The 18,835-nt window shown below is 60.7% G+C and overlaps 1 protein-coding gene across 1 annotated transcript in view; it reads left to right on the top strand.

Moving 5' to 3' along the window:
• Positions 1 to 18,835, top strand: part of LOC125357613 (ribosomal protein S6 kinase alpha-2-like) — a 73,115-nt gene that overhangs the window by 28,855 nt on the left and 25,425 nt on the right. Inside the window, 3 exon segments of the mRNA XM_048354566.1 lie at positions 11,916 to 12,032; positions 13,800 to 13,881; positions 17,654 to 17,734. Coding sequence (XP_048210523.1) covers positions 11,916 to 12,032; positions 13,800 to 13,881; positions 17,654 to 17,734 — 280 coding nt within the window.

Here is an 18,835-nt window from a genome sequence, read left to right as displayed (position 1 = left end):
GTAAAGCTGATTTGTAGTTACATGGGTGTGTGCCGCAGCTTTTACTACTTGTTCTTCAGTTTCCTACTCTTGAAAGCTGGACTCAGGATAGCAACACTGTGTGTGACTCTTTCAGCTTGAAGCTGGGATCCCCCCCGCCCCCCCAGGATGTGCTGGAGTTGGGGCCCCACCAGGGGTGCCGGGAGAGGTGGTGGAGCTGCTGAAGGGTGGGGCCAGCTGGGGGAGTGAGGTTATGGGGGGCGTGACCCCGAGAGGGACCTCGGGACCCTAGACGCATCCTTTCTCAGGCCTGGGGACCACGCCCTTCCTCTCGCTCCCAGGAAGCCGACAGGCCTTCTCCACCGTGGGCTCCTGCTGTGTCAACCCAGCTACCACGGGCCCAAAGCAGCGGGCAGGTGACGTGGACTGAAGCCCCCGAAACATGAGACAGAACACGCCTTGGCCACGGCGATGAAGAGCTGCTAACACACCTGCTAGTAGACGTCCTTTTCACCCTCCATCCTCTGCAGTTACAGTGGAAATCACAGGCAACATCCTAACTCACGGAAATTGTATAACTGTCTAGATTTGGACGCATTCTTTTCCTTCCCCCCCCCTTCTTCTTTTGCCAGTCGGTCCTGGGGTTTGAACCCTGGGCGCTGTCCTTGAGCTTCTTTTGCTCAAGGTTAGCTCTCACCACTTGAGCCACAGCACCACTTCTGGCTTTTTCTGAGTGGTTTATTAGCGATAAGAGTCTCCTGGACTTTCCCGCACCGGCCGGCTTCACCCTGGACCCTCAGCTGTCAGCCTCCTGCGGAGCTGGGATTACAGGCGTGAGCCACTGTGCCCAGCTCACATTTTTCAATACAGTAAACACCTAATTCTCCAAAATAAGATAAAACATACGTATTTATTGTCATAAATTGCTTGAAAGTCTGCAAAACTTGTCATGTGCCAGAGACTTCATGCCGATAATCTCAGCTATTCAAGAAGCTGAGATCTGAGGATTTGAAGCCATGATTTCAAGCCATCCTGGGCAGTGAAGTCCATGAAACGCATCACAAATTAACCACCAGAAAGCTAGAGGCAGACCTGTGGCCCAAGCACCAAAGCACCAGCCTTGAGCAAGCAAGCTTATTAGCAAGAGCACAAGGCCCTGGAATTAAGCCTCCATAAAGAGATAGGAGGAGGATGTTCACCATGAAATTCCTGTACCCCAAAGACCTGAATCAGCCTCTCTTAGCCTGAACATGTTGCCACGACTTCATTATGCAAAATGCTGAGTCCTGCCATGGAGAGCAAGGCCGAGGGTCCGTCTCCCCACCTGTGGAGGGCAAGGCCGAGGGACCGTCTCCCCACCTGTGGAGGGCAAGGCCCAGGGACTGTCTCCCCACCTGTGGAGGGCAAGGCCGAGGGACCGTCTCCCCACCTGTGGAGGGCAAGGCCCAGGGACCGTCTCTCCATCTATAGAGAGCAAGGCCCAGGGACCGTCTCTCCATCTATAGAGAGCAAAGCCGAGGGACCATCTCCCCGCCTGTGGAGGGCAAGGCTGAGGGACCATCTCTCCATCTATAGAGAGCAAGGCCGAGGGTCCGTCTCTCATCTATAGAGAGCAAGGCCCAGGGACCGTCTCTCCATCTATAGAGAGCAAGGCCGAGGGACCGTCTCTCCATCTATAGAGAGCAAGGGCGAGGGACCATCTCCCCGCCTGTGGAGGGCAAGGCCGAGGGACCGTCTCTCCACCTATAGAGAGCAAGGCCCAGGGACCGTCTCTCCATCTATAAAGGGCAAGGCCCAGGGACCGTCTCTCCATCTATAGAGAGCAAGGCCCAGGGACCGTCTCTCATCTATAGAGAGCAAGGCCAAGGGACCGTCTCCCCACCTGTGGAGGGCAAGGCCGAGGGGACTGTCTCTCCATCTATAAAGGGCAAGGCCCAGGGACCATCTCTCCATCTATAGAGAGCAAGGCCCAGGGACCGTCTCTCCATCTATAGAGAGCAAGGCCCAGGGACCGTCTCTCCATCTATAGAGAGCAAGGCCCAGGGACCGTCTCTCCATCTATAGAGAGCAAGGCCCAGGGACCGTCTCTCCATCTATAGAGAGCAAGGCCCAGGGACCGTCTCTCCATCTATAGAGAGCAAGGCCCAGGGACCGTCTCTCCATCTATAGAGAGCAAGGCCCAGGGACCGTCTCTCCATCTATAGAGAGCAAGGCCCAGGGACCGTCTCTCATCTATAGAGAGCAAGGCCAAGGGACCGTCTCCCCACCTGTGGAGGGCAAGGCCCAGAGACCGTCTCTCCATCTATAGAGGGCAAGGCCCAGGGACCGTCTCTCCATCTATAGAGAGCAAGGCCCAGGGACCGTCTCTCCATCTATATATAGAGAACAAGGCCCAGGGACCGTCTCTCCATCTATAGAGAGCAAGGCCCAGAGACCGTCTCTCATCTATAGAGAGCAAGGCCGAGGGACCGTCTCCCCACCTGTGGAGGGCAAGGCCCAGGGACCGTCTCTCCATCTATAGAGGGCAAGGCCCAGGGACCATCTCTCCATCCTTAGGAGGTACCCGGTTTGATCCTTGCACCCGGGAAGCAGTGAGCCAGGCAGACCATCTCCTGTGCTGGGATGGAGAGAAGAGGGGACCAGGATGGTGCTTGTATTCCTCCATGTGGGCCTGAGTGGATGCTTTGCTCATGAATAACTGCACCAGCATTAACAGCAGAAGCAATTCTTCCAGTGCATTTTCCAGTAAACACTCCTAGGCAGTTTCTGTCTCTTTCCATAACAGATAATTGGTATGGGACATTGATCAACATATATTGTATTCATACACTGTGTTGTTAAATGGCTACTCCTTTATACAACTCCTTAAAGATCATTTTAAAAACAAAAATAAGCACTGGTGTTGGTTTGGTGCCTTGGACCGTTTAAATACCCCGCGTCTGCTCTTACGGACCCTCCCACCCCACCTCCCACTCCCCCACCCCCCCACCACACCCGCCTCCAGTCCCTGCCGTTCTCACCCGTGGCGGATGGGGTGGGGGAAAGCCAGGCACTCTGTTGCGTTCACGCACCTCCAGTGGCGTGCAGAGACCGGGGGAAACCCAGGCTTCCCGCGGCCCCGGGCGTCCCGACGACCCCTGGCCCGGGCCTGGCGTGAGTGCAGGGCCAGCCTGAGGTGGGCGGGGCTCCGAAGCTCAGGAGGCCGGGGCTGGGCCCCCGCGGGGAGGGGCTGCGCCCCGGGGCCCAGGAAGACCACACCCACCCACGTGGGTAAAGGCCGAGGCTGGGGTGGCTCTCATTGCGACCCTGCATCCCCGCGCTTCCTCACTGTGGTGGCCGTGGACCCGGCCGGCCTGCCCTTCCCCAGGGCGAGGCGGGTGCTGGATCCTTCCGTCTCAGAAGGAGGACCGGGCGGGGCTGTCAAGTCCCCAGGCCTAGCCGCCCTGCCTTCCACAGAGCTGGGGCGAGCTGGGTCTCCCCGCGGGGGGGAGCAGGCGCGTGACTCCAGCCCGGCTTCGCCCACACCGGGGCTCCGTGGGGCTGGCGTGGGCCCCGCCACCGCCTCCGGGACAGCTTTGTGCGTGGCCATGTTTTTATTTAAACATTTCTAGAAATAGAAGCTTCTTGTAGCCAGCCCACGCCGCGAGGGTGGTTTTTCCACGATCGCGGCCGGAGGGCCTCGGGCCGCGCGGGGGGGGGGGGGCGCCCCTCCTCCAGGGCCCCGTTCCAGGCCTCGTGGAGGGCGGAGGGACCGCGCGGCGGGCGGGCGGCATCCTAGAAACCAGCGACGTCCACCCCCGGGCCCTGTGTTTAGGAACTGTTAGTGTTGTGATAATCCCACTCGAGAGAGGCTGCACGCGAGCACGGGAACCGCCAGGGGCTGGTAGTGAACAGCGTAAGCAGGTGCTCGCTGTTGAGAGCCCCAGGCTGATGGAGCCCAGGCCCGGGGGCCGCGGACCGGCCCGACCTGACAGCTGGGGTTCCCCGAGTGCATGGCCACCTCCAGGCAAGTTCACGCTGCGGCGCTGGGAACCCGAGGGCAAGGCCCTCTCCTGCCCACGGCGGGGCCACAGTGCCGCCGAGGGCCCCCACGCTCCCTTCAGCTTTATTTTGAGATGCTTGTCTCCAGTGAACATCCCGAAAGTCATACATGAAGCTGTGGCTCACGTGGTAAGGCACCAGCCTCGAGCTAGCCCGTGACAGATAGAAGAGGCGTAGCGAGAGCACCAAGCCGGGAGCCTGAGCTCTGCGATGGGCACCACACACAAACGACACGCAAACCATCGGGTGTATGTGTGCCACGCGCTGTCCTCAACCCCAGTGTGTGTGTGTGTGTGTGTATGGTGTGTGTGGTGTGTGTGTATGGTGTGTGGTGTGTGTATGGTGTATATGGTGTGTTGGTGTGTGTGTAGTGTGTGGTGTGTGTATGGTGTGTGTGGTGTGTATGGTGTGTGTGGTGTGTGTATGTTGTGTGTATGGTGTGTGTGGTGTGTGTATATGGTGTGTGTATGGTGTATGTGTGTGGTGTGTGTATATGGTGTGTGGTGTGTGTATGGTGTGTGTGGTGTGTATGTAGTGTGTGGTGTGTATGGTGTATGTGTGTGTGTATGGTGTATATGGTGTGTGTATGGTGTGTGGTGTGTGGTGTGTGTGGTGTATGTGTATGTGTGCATGTGTGTGGTGTGTGTGTGGTGTGTGTATGGTGTGTGTAGTGTGTGTGCATGTATGTGTGTGTGGTGTGTGTGATGGGGGAGCCACGGTGTCCTCACCCCGTCACCGTGCTCGCCTTGGCAAGTCCGGGGCCCCTGCCCTGGATCCGCGCCCTGCGTGTCCTCATTCCTGACATCTTGCTTGGAGAGAGAGAGAGGGGAACAGCACTCCTCGCCTGCCTAATCTGTTCAGTACTTGAAACACGACTTAAGATACTCTCCTGGACATTTAAGTTCCTCACGTGTGGACTGTCCAACCATGCGCGCTCGCGCTCTGTCTCTCTGTCTCTCTCCCCGTCTCTGTCTCTCTGTCTTTCTCCCCGTCTCTCTGTCTCTCTCCCCGTCTCTCTCTCTCTCGTTCTCTCTCTCCATCTCTCCGTCTCTCTCTCTCTCTCCCCCCCCGCCCCCTCTCTCTAGTTTGGGTTCCAGATACCCCGTCACTGGCCCTGTCACTCTGTTGGTGAGCTCCTCGGGGTGAGCGTGTCGGGCCGGTGGCTTTCTCACGCTCACACGCCCGCGTGGGCTGTGCGTCTCTCCTAGTCGGGAGGAGCGGCACCTTCGTGCACGTTTTCCAAGTCTTCCACACGCTCAGAGGGCGTTTGGCTGCTGAAGCCGCCTGGAGACCGACCTGCGTCCTAGCTGCACCGGAAGGCAGGCCCGCCGACCCCCGCCGCTGGCCGCCGCCCGGGGGCCGCCCCTCTCCTGGGTCCCCGGGCCCCCCGCCCCTCTCCTGGGTCCCCGGGCCCCCCGCCCCTCTCCTGGGTCCCCGGGCCCCCCGCCCCTCAGTCTGCAGTGCCCGGGGCTCTCCACGCCATGCAGTGCACACTACGTTGCTTGCTTTCCTGTATACCTGCTCGTTGTCATTTTAACACTACTTTCACATGAACCACTCCAGAGGACATAGTGAATACTCATTGTTACGCGCCTGGCTTCCTGTCGAGCTCACTGTCGTGCTAATTTTGATTCATAAGAATGGATTTGATTTGTGCAGGGTGTTTCCATCAATCCTTTATAGTGAGCTCTAATGGATTCATTTTGGTTTATGCTGTTAGGATGCTGCATATGCGCTGCCTTTGAGCTACATCTGTGGTCCTTATTACCCCATCTGTGCTCGGTTCCTTTTCCAGGGGTCATAGGTCAGTCGTGGTGGTAACTGTAGGACGCTGGAAGTCCTGGAGTGCGGGCAGGCTCAGCTCCTTCATGTTTTGCAGATGAAGTCAGCAGCCTCAAGTGTGGATGCTCACAGTTATCTGTGGCCATGGAGCTGGGGTAGTGCGGAGGAATGGCTGTGTGGTAGGGGCTGTGGCAGATGGAATGCCTGTTCCCTCGTGGGTGTGGTGGTCTGCGTTGGGGGTCTGGAGCCTCTCATGGGTGTGGTGGTCTGCGTTGGGGGTCTGGAGCCTCTCGTGGGTGTGGTGGTCTGCGTTGGGGGTCTGGAGCCCCTCGTGGGTGTGGTGGTCTGTGTTCCCAGGTCTGGAGCCCCTCGTGGGTGTGGTGGTCTGCGTTGTAGGGTCTGGGGCCCCTCATGGGTGTGGTGGTCTGCATTGGGGAGTCTGGAGCCCCTCATGAGTGTGGTGGTCTGCATTGGGGGTCTGGGGCCCCTCATGGGTGTGGTGGTCTGTATTGGGGAGTCTGGAGCTCCTCATGGGTGTGGTGGTCTGCGTTGCAGGGTCTGGAGCTCCTCATGGTGTGGTGGTCTGCATTGGGGGTCTGGGGCCCCTCATGGGTGTGGTGGTCTGTATTGGGGAGTCTGGAGCTCCTCATGAGTGTGGTGGTCTGCATTGGGGGGTCTGGAGCTCCTCATGGGTGTGGTGGTCTGCATTGGGGGGTCTGGGGCCCCTCATGGGTGTGGTGGGTCTGTGTTCCCAGGTCTGGAGCCCCTCGTGGGTGTGGTGGTCTGCGTTGGGGGGTCTGAAGCCTGGTGAAGACCCTGGGAAAGGGGCTGGGGTCTCCCCACCCTGCTGCCCAGATTCCGCGTGGTTCTTCCTAGATCAGACTTCCTGAAATTCCTTGTCCTTGGATTTTTGCATGATTTCCAGAACTTTCCTCCAAGTAATGACTTCTTACTTAGTACTTTTTTCTGATCTTTAAGACCTACAAAAGAAAAAAATCATTTTATGAGTATTTCATTCTTTGTGCAGAAATAGGGCTCCAGTGGTAGAGTGCCAGCCTTGAGCAAAAAGAACCCAGGGACAGTGCTCACCGTCCCCCTCCCCCATCCTCACCCTCCTCCCACCCCCACCCCCGGCCTTACCTCCCGGACCTGATGCGCAGTGGAATCCCTGCGGGGCGCGTCCCCGGGGAATGGCCTGCCCGCAGCGGCCTTCTCCACGCGCAGTGCACGGAGCCGGTGAGCCCCACGCCGCCCTTGAGCCCCACGCCGCCCCCCACCCCACACCGCCCGTGAGCCCCACACCACCCGTGAGCCCCACGCCGCCCGTGAGCCTCACGCCGCCCTCCACCCCACGCCGCCCTCCACCCCACGCCGCCCGTGAGCCCCACGCTGCCCATGAGCCCCACGCCGCCCGTGAGCCCCACGCCGCCCTCCACCCCACGCCGCCCTCCGCCCCACGCCGCCCTCCGCCCCACGCCGCCCGTGAGCCCCACGCCGCCCTCCACCCCACGCCGCCCGTGAGCCCCACGCCGCCCGTGAGCCCCACGCCGCCCTCCACCCCACGCCGCCCTCCGCCCCACGCCGCCCGTGAGCCCCACGCCGCCCTCCACCCCACGCCGCCCGTGAGCCCCACGCCGCCCTCCACCCCACGCCGCCCTCCACCCCACGCCGCCCTCCACCCCACGCCGCCCGTGAGCCCCACGCCGCCCTCCACCCCACGCCGCCCGTGAGCCCCACGCCGCCCTCCGCCCCACGCCGCCCGTGAGCCCCACGCCGCCCTCCACCCCACGCCGCCCTCCTGACTACCTGGGAACCTTAGTCCCAGGCTGGAGGGTGAAGAAAAGAATCGCATGAGCCAGTGAAATGTGCAGCGTCTTTAACTGTGGGAAAAGAGGTCACAGTAACTTCCTGGGTACCCATGATGTTTGAAGTTCAAGCCATGATGAGAAGAAGATGTCACCCCGTGGGAAGAAGTAGCTGGGAGGTGAACTTAGGAACTGTATCAATGATTCAATGACGACAACTGCAAGAAATGCACTAGAACATTCTAGATGCTCCCCTTAGATGCACACGTGTGTGTGCACACGTGTACACACACATGTGTGCACACACCACGCAGCCTGTGGCCAGAGCCCTTCCAAGCTATGTTACTAGACTTAGCTTTGCTGAAAATTTAGAGAGTTAGGTCAAAGTTCTGGGTAAGACCCAAGAACACAGATGCAAAACTCTCTGGAAATTTTTACTAATGTTCCAAAGCAATCGTTCTGGGAAAGAGCAATTTGCAAACATTTAAAATAAACACAACAGATGATGGTGGGCTGGTTATCTCTTTAAAATATCTTACTTAGCTTGGAACTGACACGCAAATCTGCCAATCCATTTAAAGCAGAGCCCCCGCGTTAGACTCTGCTCAGTGTCTCCCGACAGCAGTGAGAACGAGAGGCGGTCATGGAGTCCTGACACAGGCGAGGCAGAGAGAGGAGAGGGAGAAAGAGACAGAAAGAGGGAGAACGACAGAGAGAGAGAGAGAGAGAGAGAGAGAGAGAGAGAGAGAGAGAGACTGGCTCAGCTGAGCCCGAGGTTTCCTCCTGCTGTGCCTGGGGTGTTGGCTACTGGTGAGACCACCAGCAATGGCTGTTCTTTTTACAGTAATCTGGCTTGTTTTAAGCATTTTGTCTTGTATTCAGAGTTGGTAACCCCCTCAACGTGCTGGTAGCCAGCGGCGCTCGGCCTCCCGGTTCCAGTTCGTCCTCTTGGGAGCGTGCTGGGGACAGTGACGCCCTTGGGGCTGCCAACGCAGCCCCTGCAGCCATTGCTGGGCACCGGCCCGCAGCCGCAGGGCAGGGCTTGGGAGGACGGCCAAGACCACGTCCGGGCGTCCGGTATAATATAGACACAAAGCCAGGAGTGGGCTGGGCTGGGAGGGGTGGGGGGAAGGCATCGGGCTTATGAGCTGATTGGTTGAGTGGTAACTTCTCTGAACATCTACTTGAAGATAATACTATATATATAATTTTTTAAAAAGAATATTACGCAGGAAATCGATAGCTGAACACAGCCCTTCCTATCCGGGTCTCCAGGCTACTTTGTCCACAGTGAAGAGGTAACTTTCTCAGCCTTGCTCCTGCGGGCCCATGGTCCCGTCAGGGGCGGGGGGTGGGGATGGTGGCCAGCATGAAACCAGGGTGCTCTGCGGGACCTCAACCAGAACAGGGTCCGGGCGCCTTTCCTGTATGATTTCCTCCAGCTCTGAGGCCTCAAGTCCCGGTCCCCGCCGCCGTGAACAGGAGCGGCCTCACCTCCAGGGTGCACTCCCCGGGGATTCCCCAGGGTCACGGGCCGAGCTGTGGGTTTGGGGGACCGTGGGGGACACCCGCCTCCAGCCCCGCATGCGTGGGCCTTGGCCCTTTCCGTTCTCAAGCTCATGAGGGATTGAAACCCCTTCGTGTAACTCCCTGAGAGCAACTAAAAAATGAATCTTTATAAGACGTAATGACAAAGCAACAGAAGTCCACTCCGTGTCTTACAAGTGAGCTCCTACAAACCCCGCCAGCTGACCAATGAAACAGTTTGGGATGCAATCACGTGCCATCGTAAATAAGAGAACACTGTTTTTACAGACCAGCAAAACAACCCTTGAAGATGTGGAAGTTAAAATGCTTTAACTGTCAGGATGAAAAAAACCACTTGCTCCTGATTTTCATAGGCTTCAGGTTAGCTCCGGTGAGGTAATCATACCCGTAAGTATCGAATGTTTAAAATATGACAGTAGAAATGACTACTACTGTGATTTCACTGAAGGTACTTGCTCTAGGACTGACCTAGAGAAAAGAAGGAAATGGCTGTAACGTCGGTCCTTCCCTGGGGTCACTGGATATGATTCTGGTACACTGGATATTGTCCATATGCTTATCTGAACTAGGGAAGGGAAAGAAAAATGAGGGAGGGTGTGACAAACAGGACAAGAAATGCACTCACTACCTTATTATGCAACTATGCCCCCTCTGTACATCACCTCGCCAATAAAATAATACCAGTCCTTGATTGGGAACCAGACTCTCCCATTTCCAGCCGCATGGCCCGAGTCCCGGGACCGGATGCGGGCGGACGGCGTGGTACGTGCGCTCTGGTGGCCGTCTGCGGACAGCCCCTAGCCAGTGCTTTCTGACATTGCTCACCCTGGCCCGGGCCATCCTGCGAGAGGAGCCACGGAGCACAGATCGAACCCAGGGCCCTTTGAAAAACCCACGCGAGTCTCCCCTTTCTGCCCCCACGGGCTGGGATCCGGGCTGGGATCCGGCGGGCAGAGCTCCCCTCCTCCCGTGCACGGGAAGCGGTCGACTTTGGGACAGGAAGCCCAGGAATGTGGATTTGCGGTGACTCGGTCTCCGGGGTGGGATTCCCGGTGACTTGGTCCCTGGGGTGGGGTTTGTGGTGACTCCCATCTCTGGGGTGGGGGTTTGCGGTGACTCTGGTCCCCCGGGGTGGGGTTTGCGGTGACTCTGGTCCCCTGGGGTGGGGGTTTGCAGTGACTCTGGTCCCCGGGGTGGGGGTTTGCGGTGACTCTGGTCCCCGGGGTGGGGGTTTGCAGTGACTCTGGTCCCCCGGGGTGGGGGTTTGCGGTGACTCTGGTCCCCTGGGGGTGGGGGTTTGTGGTCCCCGGGGTGGGGGTTTGCGGTGACTCTGTTCCCTGGGGTGGGGGTTTGCGGTGACTCTGGTCCCCTGGGGTGGGGGTTTGCGGTGACTCTGGTCCCCCGGGGTGGGGGTTTGCGGTGACTCTGGTCCCCGGGGTGGGGGTTTGTGGTCCCCGGGGTGGGGGTTTGCGGTGACTCTGGTCCCCCGGGGTGGGGGTTTGTGGTCCCCGGGGTGGGGGTTTGCGGTGACTCTGGTCCCCTGGGGTGGGAGTTTGCGGTGACTCTGGTTCCCGGGGTGGGGGTTTGCGGTGACTCTGGTCCCCTGGGGTGGGGTTTGTGGTGACTCCCATCTCTGGGGTGGGGGTTTGTGGTGACTCTGGTCCCCCGGGGTGGGGGTTTGTGGTGACTCTGGTCCCCCGGGGTGGGGGTTTGCGGTGACTCTGGTCCCCGGGGTGGGGGTTTGCGGTGACTCTGGTCCCCGGGGTGGGGGTTTGTGGTGACTCTGGTCCTCCGGGGTGGGGGTTTGTGGTGACTCTGGTCCCCCGGGGTGGGGGTTTGTGGTGACTCTGGTCCCCGGGGTGGGGGTTTGCGGTGACTCTGGTCCCTGGGGTGGGGGTTTGTGGTGACTCTGGTCCCCTGGGGTGGGAGTTTGCGGTGACTCTGGTCCCCCGGGGTGGGGGTTTGCGGTGACTCTGGTCCCCCGGGGTGGGGGTTTGCGGTGACTCTGGTCCCCGGGGTGGGGGTTTGTGGTGACTCTGGTCCCCTGGGGTGGGGGTTTGCAGTGACTCTGGTCCCCTGGGGTGGGGGTTTGCGGTGACTCTGGTCCCCTGGGGTGGGAGTTTGCGGTGACTCTGGTCCCCTGGGGTGGGAGTTTGCGGTGACTCTGGTCCCCTGGGGTGGGAGTTTGCGGTGACTCTGGTCCCCGGGGTTGTGGTTGCCGGCGACTCCGGTCATCGTGACTCTTGGCAGTGGTTCTGGTCTTGATGATTCTGGTCAGGGTTTTAGAGATGAGCTGCTTTTTCCGGGGTGGACGCTTGCTTCTGGGCTGGCAGGAGAGCCCCGTGACGGCCGTTACTGACACTGAAGTCAGGATGGCGGTGTCTGTGTCACGCTCACCGCGATGGAGCGGGGCCAGCCTCGCGTGTGCCACGGCGGCTGTGTGCCCCGCAGCGGTGCCGACGGAGCTCGCTATGCTCTCGGGCACCGTGCTGCTCCTGCTGCCGGGCCCCGCCCTGCGGCCGTGCTCACGCAGACGGGGCGTCCTTGAGGGCACTTCCAGAGCTCCCTGGTACCTCCGAGCCCAAATGACAAAATGCCCTGGAGGAAAGGAAACAAGACTCCCGCTGGCCCTGGCGACAGGCCCGCGGGCCCGGGACGCCGTCCGCGGCCGGGCCAGCCCTCCCTCGCCGCGGAGGGGTGACGCGCCCGGGTCCCGGGGGCCCCGCTCCTGTGCTCACCCGCATCGCCGCTGTCTTGCAGGAGGAGGGCCTCGTGAAGGAGATCGACATCAGCCTCCACGTGAAGGAAGGCTTCGAGAAGGCGGACCCCTCCCAGTTCGAGCTGCTCAAGGTCTTAGGACAGGGGTCGTACGGGAAGGTGCGTGCAGTGCGGGTCCTCCCCCTGAAACACGAGGGAAGCCCGCGCTGAGCGTGGACCGTGCCCCGGGGCCGGGCTGCCCCTCGCCCACAGGGCGTCTGTCCCCGCGGGCTGCACAGGGCGCGGCCGGGCGGGCCCCACAGCCGCTCCCACGCTCCTCCAGGGAAGCCGACGGCCCTCGGAAGGGCAGCGTCTCCAGAGCAGTACTTTGGAATGGCCGGGCGGGCCCGGGGAGCTCGGCGGCTCCGGCTCCCGGAAGCCAGGCACCCCGCGGAGCGCAGCAGCCCCATGGGGCAGAATCTCCCCCCCCCCCCGCCCCAGGGCTGAGCCCCTCAACCGCAGCCGCAGACGCTCTCCTAGGCCGGTCTGCCCTCTTCACCCGGAACCCCACCCCGGGGGGCGGGAGTCCCTGCGAACCCAAAGAAAGGAAAAGAGAAGAGAATAAAAAACAAAAAGAAAGGAAGGAAAACGCCCTGTGCTCGGCTGAGCCCACGGCTGCTCAGGAATTCGGGGTTCTGCTGCTGGGGTTTGTGGTCTGGCTCCTCCCTGCTCCTGCATATCAGTGACACAGAGCCTCAGTTTCCCTACTTGTGAACCGATGCTAGTGTAACGTACGTAATCGTGCGGTGGATTAAGACACAAACTCGGCCCACTCCCCCCCCCGCCCCCAATTACAAAAATAAGAGCTAATTCCTACCAGAAAGTCAGGGGCATTGGCTGTTCCTTCAGCGTCCTTTCCATCTGCAGAATGAGATGTCAGTCGGCACTTTTCAGTCACGGTGATGATTCATGCCAGTACTACTTTCTCGACGTCACCAGTGTTAGTGGCTAACGAGGGCTCTGACAACGCCGTTTCTCAGCGCCAGGGCTGCAGTACGGCACAAAGCCAGGCTTCCTCTGAGCACACAGAGCCGTCCTGGCTCTTTAACATAGTGCTTCCTGTGCACGTGTGTGTGTGTGTATGTGTGTGTGCATGCGCACACACCTTCACCAAGTCACTCCACGCCCGCTGCCAAACAAAGCCCCGCACCATCCAATTCAGGAGGCGTAGAATGCTGATGTTTTTGCTCATCTCTTAAAGAAACACACACAATATTTACCTTTGCCCTATTTATAAAGTGGAATATCTTCTTCTTTTCTCTTTTTCCTACATGCTAATGATTGAAGAACACGTGTTTGTATTATATTCATATTATTATACTATATTTATAGTATACCCATGTGTATTACTGGTGTTCAGTCATTTGGGGCCTAGGAAAATGGCTGTTGAACGTGGTTCAACTGTCGTTTAGGAAACCAGCCGCGGTCTCTCACAATGTGGGTCGCCATCACAGAAAGGTAGGCCATAGAGCCCAGTTAAGATGGCAGGGGGGCAGATGCCTCCCTTTAGCCAGGGTGTAGGGAGTGGCCAGGACTGCAGGCGTGAGCCACTGGTGCCCGGAAGTGTAGGGAATGGAGAGGAAGAGTGCTGTATGAGCCAGCACTTGAAGGCAGAGGCCAGGGCCCCTCTTCCTGGCCTTGCAGAGGCGCTGCCCAGGCATCTCCTGGGTGCGAAGCAGCCTCGCCAGGGCAGCAAGACCGGCCTGGAAGAGTGTCCGCGGCTTGGTTGACGGGCACTTCTGGGAAGGAGGGCAGTAGAGGCGCCGGGCACGCCCACCGTGCTTGCTGGCGGGCTTCCTCCAGGCTCCCTGGGGGCCCCGCTGTCGCCTCCTGGGGACAGGGATGGAGGTCTGGTCAGTGTCAGGCGCTGCGTTTTCTGTGTGTCAGGTGTTCCTCGTGAGGAAGGTCACGGGACCCGACGCGGGCCAGCTCTACGCAATGAAGGTCCTCAAGAAAGCCACCCTGAAAGGTAGGTGGCGCACGGCTCCCCGGGGCCTCCCGCGGGGCCCGTCCCGCGCCTCTGCAGAAGCGCAGGGGCGTGTGCTCCCTGACTGATAACCCACGGTGCGGATATTTCCCGGAGCGCTGAGGATATCCCTGCCCGGCTCCCCCAGCTCTCGGGGGAGCGCGTAAACGCCAGTCTGGTGCGTCTGTGCTGCCGTGTTGAGCCATTTGGGGAGCACGGCCCCGAGGAGGGGAAGCGGGCTGCTCCGACCGTGTGCGGCCTGCGTGCCCGTCCCCACTGTCGCCCACACACCCGCTCCACGGGGCTGTCCATGGCACAAATGTGTCCCAGGCATGGCTGCTGGAAATGGAGTCCAACCGTTGGTTCTTACCCCTTGGCTCCTGCCCTTCGAGTACGGTGGAAGCATAGGGGCAAACAGAGGTGCAGGACGGAGGGAGGAACCGGGCAGAGCCCTCGCCCAGCCTGGCGAGGACCTCGCAGACCAGGGGCCCCGTGAAGCGCAGAAGGCATCAGAAACACATGGATGTGGTCTCCTAGCACCGTGTCCTGGAGAGCAGGGCCGGGGAGGTCAAAGGGCGTGCCCTGTCCCTCCTCCGGGTCATTAGCCGTCCAGCTAGCTCAGTGAATCTCCATGCAACCAGCGGCATAGGGGGTGAACGCATGGGCCAAGCATAGACAGATGGTGAGCATGTTGGTCCTGCAGGGAAGGGCTCTGGAACAGTCGGCAGGCAAGTGAGGCAGACGCAGGACAGAACGGACGCATGATTCTCTCCATAAGGAAGAAACGCAGCTTCGTGCTTGTGCAGCCCCGTGGCTGCCACAAGCCAATGCTGACCCCCCGCCACGGGCAGCCGGGCCAGCGTCTCTCTCTCTGTGGGTGTTCTGAGGGTTGATGCCAACCCACACCGAGCACAGCGTAGTCCAGGGGCGCCAGAGCCTGGATTCAACTTCTTAGCCAGCTGTTCCTGTAATTCCCACATACATAAAAGTCTTGGGGGCCTTCTAGTCTATGAACACCCTTGAGTGTGTAGTTGAATATTCCCAGTAGCAAGGCAATCTAAGTTGTTCTTTAGAGTTAACATGTTCCCCATCGTTGTATTTCTATCACGGTTTGCTCACTGGACGCGCCTGACTGTTCTGAGATTCTCGTGGGAAGATTATTTTAGGTGACCACTCTTTGTTGCAGGGAAGGTGTATAAGAAACAGGCTTTGACTTTCTGACCCCAGCTTTTTTTTTTCCCAGTCCTGGGGCTTGAACTCCAGGACTGGGCACCGTCTCAGAGCTTCTTTTTGCTCAAGGCTAGCACTCTTACCACTTGAGCCACAGTGTCACTTCCGGCCTTTTCTTTGTATGTGTTGCTGAAGAATCGAACCCAGGGCTTCATGTGTGCAAGGCGAGCACTCTACCACGGAGCCACATTCCCAGCCCCTCTAACCCAAGCTTTTATAATCATCACTTGACAGCTGTCCAATAGAGAGAATCGCACTAGACTGTACTAGCTCCTCTGAAAGTCCCCCAAATGAGCTGCTCGGCGTTCTCAGAATGTTGGCACTTGGCCTGTAGCCTGGGCTCCTCCCCCCCCACCCGTGGGTAGCCAGGGGAGAGAGGACAGCGGGTCTGCACGGTGCCATGCCAGGGACCGCCCTTGCCGCCTCTCAGCGGGCTGGCGGCCCGGGCAATGCCGTGTCTGCGCATGTGGCTCGGTGTCATCTGACAAAGGGAAGCCCAGAGTGGCAGGCCACACTGCAGACGAGCCTTGAAGGCGGGATGCGGGGTGAACTCTCACCCGGTGGGGGTCTGTCGGTACGAAGTCCAGGACAGGAACGTCCAGATGGATGGCCGCCGGACCTGAGCGTGAGAGATGGGGACGGCTCGTGGCTCTGGAGGCTCTTGGGGCCGTCTTGGTGTTTGAGGTGGACTCTCGGAGCGGGGGAGGCAGTTCCTGGGGTGGGGCGGTCCTCAGATTGCTCTGAGCCTCAGGTCTGCTTTTAGGCTCCATTTGGCTCCTGCTCCGGGATGTGGGAGCAGCTCCCTGGTCAGTTCCTTCCCGTGGCTCGTCCTTGTGCCTGCCCCCCCCCAATCCCAGAGGAGCCAGGAAAGCACGCTGGCACCAGCCCGGCACTGTTTGGTGGATGGCACAGCCCACGGCGCGGGGGGGGGTCTTGTGTTCTGAAGAGGAGAGGTGTTTTACAAAGAAAAATGAGTGGGGGCAGCAGCCTTGCGCAAACAACTCTCAAGCTTCAGGTTGTTTCTCAGAACACGAGTGCTGGCTGTCGTGTGCGGAGAGGGGGTTGTCACGCTGACAAGGGGGCTGCTCCTTCCTGTCAGCTCGGTCTGCCTTTGAGGACGCGTGGCGTGTCAGGCCCGTCCCCTCCCGCCCTCCTTTAAAGAGGGGACAGATCACTTCCTAGGCGATGTCAGCTGCGCCCCAGTTGAAGGAGGCAGGAGTTGACAGGTGTGTGAGCTGGCTCGTCTCCCCAGCCGGTCACCACCCCGGCGTGTCAGCTCCCCCTCTTCCCGGCCCTCCCGGCCGCACATGGAATCGTGCCCCCGCACACTGCGCAAGGATCTTCCAGCTCGTGAGCTGGGCGCGTTCTGTGTGCGGGAGTCACAGGAGTGAGCACAGGCAGCGCTCTAAGTCATGCGCCGAGGAGCAAGCCCACGTGCGGTGCCCGCTTGTGTGGAGCGTGCCCCGCATGGGGGCCCTCACGGGAAGCAGGCCTGCCGCTTGTGTGGAGCGTGCCCCGCATGGGGGCTCGCACGGGAAGCAGGCCTGCCGGACGTCGCCTGCCACGTGTGTGGAGCGTGCCCGCATGGGGGCCCGCACGGGAAGCAGGCCTGCCGCTTGTGTGGAGCGTGCCCCGCATGGGGGCTCGCACGGGAAGCAGGCCTGCCGGACGTCGCCTGCCGCGTGTGTGGAGCGTGCCCGCATGGGGGCCCGCACAGGAAGCAGGCCCTGTGTACCAGCCTGCGGGACATCGCCTGCCGCGTGTGTGGAGCATGCCCGCATGGGGGCCCGGCCTGCCGCGTGTGTGGAGCGTGCCCCGCATGGGGGCCCACACGGGAAGCAGGCCTGCCGCGTGTGTGGAGCGTGCCCGCATGGGGGCCCGCACGGGAAGCAGGCCTGCCGGATGTCGCCTGCAACGTGTGTGGAGCGTGCCTGCATGGGGGCCCTCACGGGAAGCAGGCCTGCCGGACGCCGCCTGCTGCGTGTGTGGAGCGTGCCCGCATGGGGGCCCGCACGGGAAGCAGGCCTGCGGGACGTCGCCTGCTGCGTGTGTGGAGCGTGCCCGCATGGGGGCTCCGCACGGGAAGCAGGCCTGCCGCGTGTGTGGAGCGTGCCCGCATGGGGGCCCACACGGGAAGCAGGCCTGCCGCGTGTGTAGAGCATGCCCCGCATGGGGGCCCGCACGGGAAGCAGGCCTGCCGGACGCCGCCTGCCGCGTGTGTGGCGTGTGCCCCGCATGGGGGCCCGCACGGGAAGCAGGCCTGCCGGACGTCGCCTGCTGCGTGTGTGGAGCGTGCCCGCATGGGGGCCCGCACGGGAAGCAGGCCTGCCGCGTGTGTGGAGCGTGCCCCGCATGGGGGCCCGCACGGGAAGCAGGCCTGCCGCGTGTGTGGCGCGTGCCCCGCATGGGGGCCCGCACGGGAAGCAGGCCTGCCGCGTGTGTGGCGCGTGCCCCGCATGGGGGCCCGCACGGGAAGCAGGCCCTGTGTGCCGGCCTGCGGGACGCCGCCTGCCGCGTGGGGCCAGCTTTTGTTTCTGTCCTGCAGTGCGTGACCGAGTCCGATCCAAGATGGAGAGAGACATCCTGGCGGAAGTGAATCACCCCTTCATCGTGAAGCTTCACTACGGTGAGCCGCGCGGTCCGCGCGTGGAGAGCAGCCCTCCCCCCCCAGCAGAGGGGAGCGGGACAGACAGTTTAGAAGGCCAAAAAGAAGAGAATACTTTCTGTGCCGTAGATTCCGGACCTATCTGGGGCGGAAGGTTCTTAACCATCAGCCTCTGTCTCTTTTCTATTTGTTTCCCGCCCTGTTTTCTTCCTAAAGATCTAGTGTGAGACAGGGGCCTTCATTATTTTAATGAGCTCCTTTCGTGATGTGGTGCCGATGTCTCCACCTAAACTAGAACGAGCTGTGCCCTCGTTCTGTGCTGTTTCAGAATACAGTGCTACTTGGAGGGGTGGGGGTGCCAGTCCTGGGACTCAAACTCAGGGCCTTGCACTGTTGCTTAGCGCCCACCCCACCCCAATAGTCAAGGTGATGCCACACTCCACTTCCAATATGCTGGTAGTTAATTGCAGCTGTTGGCCCGGAAGCACGAGGGCCCCCGCGAGGAGCCTGGGACCCAGAGTGCCCAGAGCCTGGGCTCCAAGGGCACCTGTGGGCAGCCCGAGGCCCAGGGGCGCCCGCCCTTGCAGAGATCCCGGGAGCACCCGTTGCACAGGCCTGGGGTCGGGGCGTGTGTTCACCTGAAGTGGCTGCGGGCCATGTCTGCCGTCTCACCTGACTTCACAGAGACATTCACACAGAATGCGTTACTGTGGTGTCACACACACCCCCACTGCGCACGGGACCCCGATGGACATGGCGGCCCGCTGAGGCCACACTGCCCCGCCCCCCCCAAGGGCTCCCAGGCCTCGGGATGTAGAAGGGCTCTGGTGACTTCTCTAATGAGAGTTCTCAGGAGCACAGAAATGACAGGGCCTCTCCCAGCAATGGCTCCTGTGCGTCAGCACGGATGCCCGAGGGAGGCCCAGGCCATCGTGCTGACACGCCCTCCCGGCCTGGCCATGGTCTGACACGCCCTCCCGGCCTGGCCACCTCTCCGTAGCTGTGGAGCCTCTGGGCCCCACGAGCCCCTTGAGTCCCTGCGTGCCAGAGGGAGGGTGGGAAACAAAGAGCAAGCAAACATCTCCAGACCCTCACAAAAGCCACACGCCGAGCTTGGTCCCC

This window comes from Perognathus longimembris, chromosome 9 (genome assembly GCF_023159225.1).
Source record: "Perognathus longimembris pacificus isolate PPM17 chromosome 9, ASM2315922v1, whole genome shotgun sequence".
NCBI lineage: Eukaryota > Metazoa > Chordata > Mammalia > Rodentia > Heteromyidae > Perognathus > Perognathus longimembris.
The sequence above is the reverse complement of the archived record's forward strand: the minus strand, read 5'-3'. Positions and strand labels throughout refer to the sequence as shown.